This window comes from Lathyrus oleraceus, chromosome 7 (assembly GCF_024323335.1).
Source record: "Lathyrus oleraceus cultivar Zhongwan6 chromosome 7, CAAS_Psat_ZW6_1.0, whole genome shotgun sequence".
Classification (NCBI taxonomy): domain Eukaryota; kingdom Viridiplantae; phylum Streptophyta; class Magnoliopsida; order Fabales; family Fabaceae; genus Lathyrus; species Lathyrus oleraceus.
The window spans coordinates 421764992-421768709 of NC_066585.1; the positions used below are offsets into that span (position 1 = coordinate 421764992).

Here is a 3718-nt window from a genome sequence, read left to right on the forward strand (position 1 = left end):
ACCTCATTCGAATAATTCGGGGTAGGAGTCGTGCATCCTGTTCTCGAATTCCCATGTCGTGCTTTCTCCGACTGCACCAATCCAAACAACCTTCACCAAATCAATTTCCTTTCCCCGTAGGGACTTCGTCTCACGACCTTCGATCCTCAAGGCATCGTCTCAACCGTAAGGTTATCGCGCACTTGAATATCATCCATTTGAATCACATGAGACGGATCCGGAATATACTTCCTAAGTTGAGACACATGGAACACGTCATGCAAATTCGAGAGGTTTGGCGGTAACGCCACTCTATAAGCAACTTTTCCCACTCTACTCGTAATTTGATACGGTCCAATGAAACGAGGAGTCAACTTCTTAGCTTTCAATGCTCGTCCAACACCGGTCGTAGGTGTGACTCTTAGAAACACATGATCACCCTCTTGAAATTCCAAATCCTTTCTCCTCTTATCATGATAACTCTTTTTCCTACTTTGAGAAATCTTCATCTTATCCCGAATCATCTTAACCGTCTTGGTAGTTTCTCGAACAATCTCGGGTCCAAGTACCACACTTTCACCAGATTCATGCCAACACAACGGAGTCCTACACCTCCGCCCATACAAAGCTTCAAAAAGCGCCATTCCAATACTTGAATGGTAACTATTGTTGTAAGTAAACTCCACCAACGGAAGGTGAGTATCCCATGAACCTCCTTGTTCAAGAATACACGCCCTTAACAAATCTTCCAAGGATTGGATAGTCCTCTCCGTTTGACCATCCGTCTGAGGATGATACGCCGAACTCAACCTCAACTTGGAACCTAAAGCTTCTTGCAAACTCTTCCAAAATTCTGAAGTGAACCTCAGATCTCTATCCGAAACAATACAAAGAAGAACACCGTGCAGCTTCACAATAACATTGGTATAAATCTCCGCCAACTTCGACACCGGATAACTTATGTTAATAGGAATAAAGTGAGCCGACTTCGTAAGCCTATCAACAATCACCCAAATAGCATCACATCCTCTAGATGTATTCGGTAAACCCGTCACAAAGTCCATGGAAATGCTATCCCACTTCCACTCAGGAATTTCTAACGGTTGCATCAACCCCGCAGGTTTCTGATGCTCCACCTTTGATTTCTGGCAAGTCAAGCACGCATACACGAACTGAGCTACTTCACGCTTCATTCCCGACCACCAAAATAATCTTTTCAAATCTTGGTACATCTTAGTCGCTCCGGGATGAATACTCAAATTACTCCTATGGCTTTCTTCCAAGATCATCCATTTTAAATCCACATCATCGGGAACACAAATCCTATCATGAAACCTCAACACACCTTGTGCATCCAATTTGAAATCCTCATTCTCAGATTGTCCGAGTCCAATGATCACATCAACAAGTTTCATATCCAACTTCTGAGCCTCTCTAATGCTATCAAGAAAATCATTGTTAATCTTTAACATACCCAAAATCACACTTCTTGGTGTCACCTCGATCACTAAGCTCATATCTCAGAATTTCTCAATCAACTCCAACTCTTTCATCATCAAGGTCGACATATGCAAAGTCTTCCTACTTAGAGCATCGGCCACCACATTCGCTTTTCCCGGATGATAGTTCAACCCAAAGTCATAATCCTTTAGCAATTCCAGCCATCTCCTTTGTCTCATGTTCAGCTCTTTTTGATCAAACAAATACTTCAAGCTTTTATGGTCACTAAAGACTTCAAATCTAGATCCATAAAGGTAATGTCTCCAAAATTTCAAAACAAACACAACCGCCGCAAGCTCCAAATCATGCGTAGGGTAGTTCTTCTCATGAATCCTCAATTGTCTAGAAGAATAAGCAACCACCTTACCATTCTGCATAAGCACACCTCCTAATCCCATCTTCGAAGCATCGCAATAAACCACAAACGGTTCCTCGGGATTTGGCAAAATCAAAATCGGAGCTGTTGTCAACCTTTTCTTCAACTCAAGGAAACTTTCTTCGCCTCGGACATCCCACACAAAAGAAGCACCCTTACAAGTTAACTTAGTCAAAGGAAGTGCCAACTTAGAAAAGCCTTCTATAAACCTCTTATAGTAACCTGCCAAGCCTAGGAAACTTCTTATCTCGATAACTGACGTAGGAGCTTCCCATTGCAACACCGCAGCAACAAAACAGTGTGTGGCACCGGTATCAATAATAGTAATTAAAGGAATGCTATTAATGAAACAAGTACCTCGAATAAGTCCATCTTCATTTGTAGTCTGAGTTCCCGACAAAGCAAACACTTTACCACTCTCTCGTCCCCTCTTTGGCTTCTGACATTTAGCACTGATATGTCCTCCTTCCCCACAGTTAAAGCAAACAACATTCTTCTGCTTACAATCACGAGCCACATGTCCCGGCATACCACAACGGAAACATCTCGTTTCACCAAGCCTACACACATTACTCTTGTGACCCGACTTTCCACACTTGAAACAGATAACATTAGCAGGAGCATCTCCCCCACTTGTTCTTCGACCCAGAATCACTTTCTATTTCCCTTTTCCAACCGGAGTTTCATATGGCTTGCCACGGCTGTGTTGGCCCCTTCCTCTCTTCTCAGACAAGATCTTATAGTGTGCATTGTTGTCCTCTTCAAAGATTCTACAACTATCAATCAGATCCGCAAAGACGCGAATCTTTTGATATCCCACAGCTTTCTTAATTTCCGGACGCAATCCATTTTCAAACTTGATGCACTTAGAGAATTCGGCATTGGCTCCATCATAGTGAGGATAGAACTTAGCCAATTCAGTGAACTTATCAGCATACTCCGTGACTGACAAGTTCCATTGCTTCAACTCGAGGAATTCAATCTCTTTCTCTCCTCGCACATCTTCTGGATAATACTTCCTCAGAAATTCTCTACGAAACACTTCCCAAATAATCTCCTCGCCCGCAGTTTCCAACCTTAGACGAGTGTCCACCCACCAATCATCAGCTTCACCTGACAGCTTATGAGTTCCATAATGGATCTTTTGCACAAGAGTGCAATCCATCACTCTGAAGATTCTTTCAATCTCCTTCAACCAAGCCAAGGCTCCTTCAGGATCATACCTACCCAGAAAAGTAGGCAGGTTCTCCCTCTGAAACATCGCCAGACTACGAGACCCCACGTTCTCGTCAGCATTGGGTGGGTTCTGGAACGCCTGAGCCATTGCCTGCATAGCTGCAGCAAGAGCCTCATCATTCCTCCTAGCGTTTCTTCCGGCCATCTTACACTTCTTCTCACAACACAAACAAGGATTAGCAACAAATTAATAACACAAGGTCGTTAAACAACAAAAGACTCAACAACGTGGTCGGATGGACCAACCTGCTCTGATACCACTAATGTAACACCCCAATTCTACCCGTCATAAATTCAATTAAAAATCAGAGTAAACAAATTTCACATAAAATTGAGGCATCACATATATCATTTCATCAACACTTAAACAAATTACACAACACGGCAATTGCGCAAGGATCCACTTAGTCCTTGTTAAATAATAAAAATTACTGTATATGGATTTACCTAGTCCATATAGCAGCAATACACAAAACATCGCAATGGAAATCATTTAGATAATTAAGTTGAGTCGTACATTTACACATTCACAAGAAAACAAGCAAACAAATGCCCATCACAACTATCATATACAATGATATACAAAAGGGCATTGTTACTATCAAAATCATGAAAAACGTTCATTAA

At 42.0% G+C, this 3718-nt stretch overlaps 1 protein-coding gene across 1 annotated transcript; it reads right to left on the reverse strand.

The window, feature by feature from the left end:
• Positions 1-2513: 2513 nt before the first annotated feature.
• Positions 2514-3236, reverse strand: LOC127104152 (uncharacterized). The gene has a single exon (XM_051041355.1). The coding sequence runs from the start codon at positions 3234-3236 to the stop codon at positions 2514-2516; it is 723 nt and encodes a 240-aa protein (XP_050897312.1).
• Between the last annotated feature and the right edge of the window lie 482 nt (positions 3237-3718).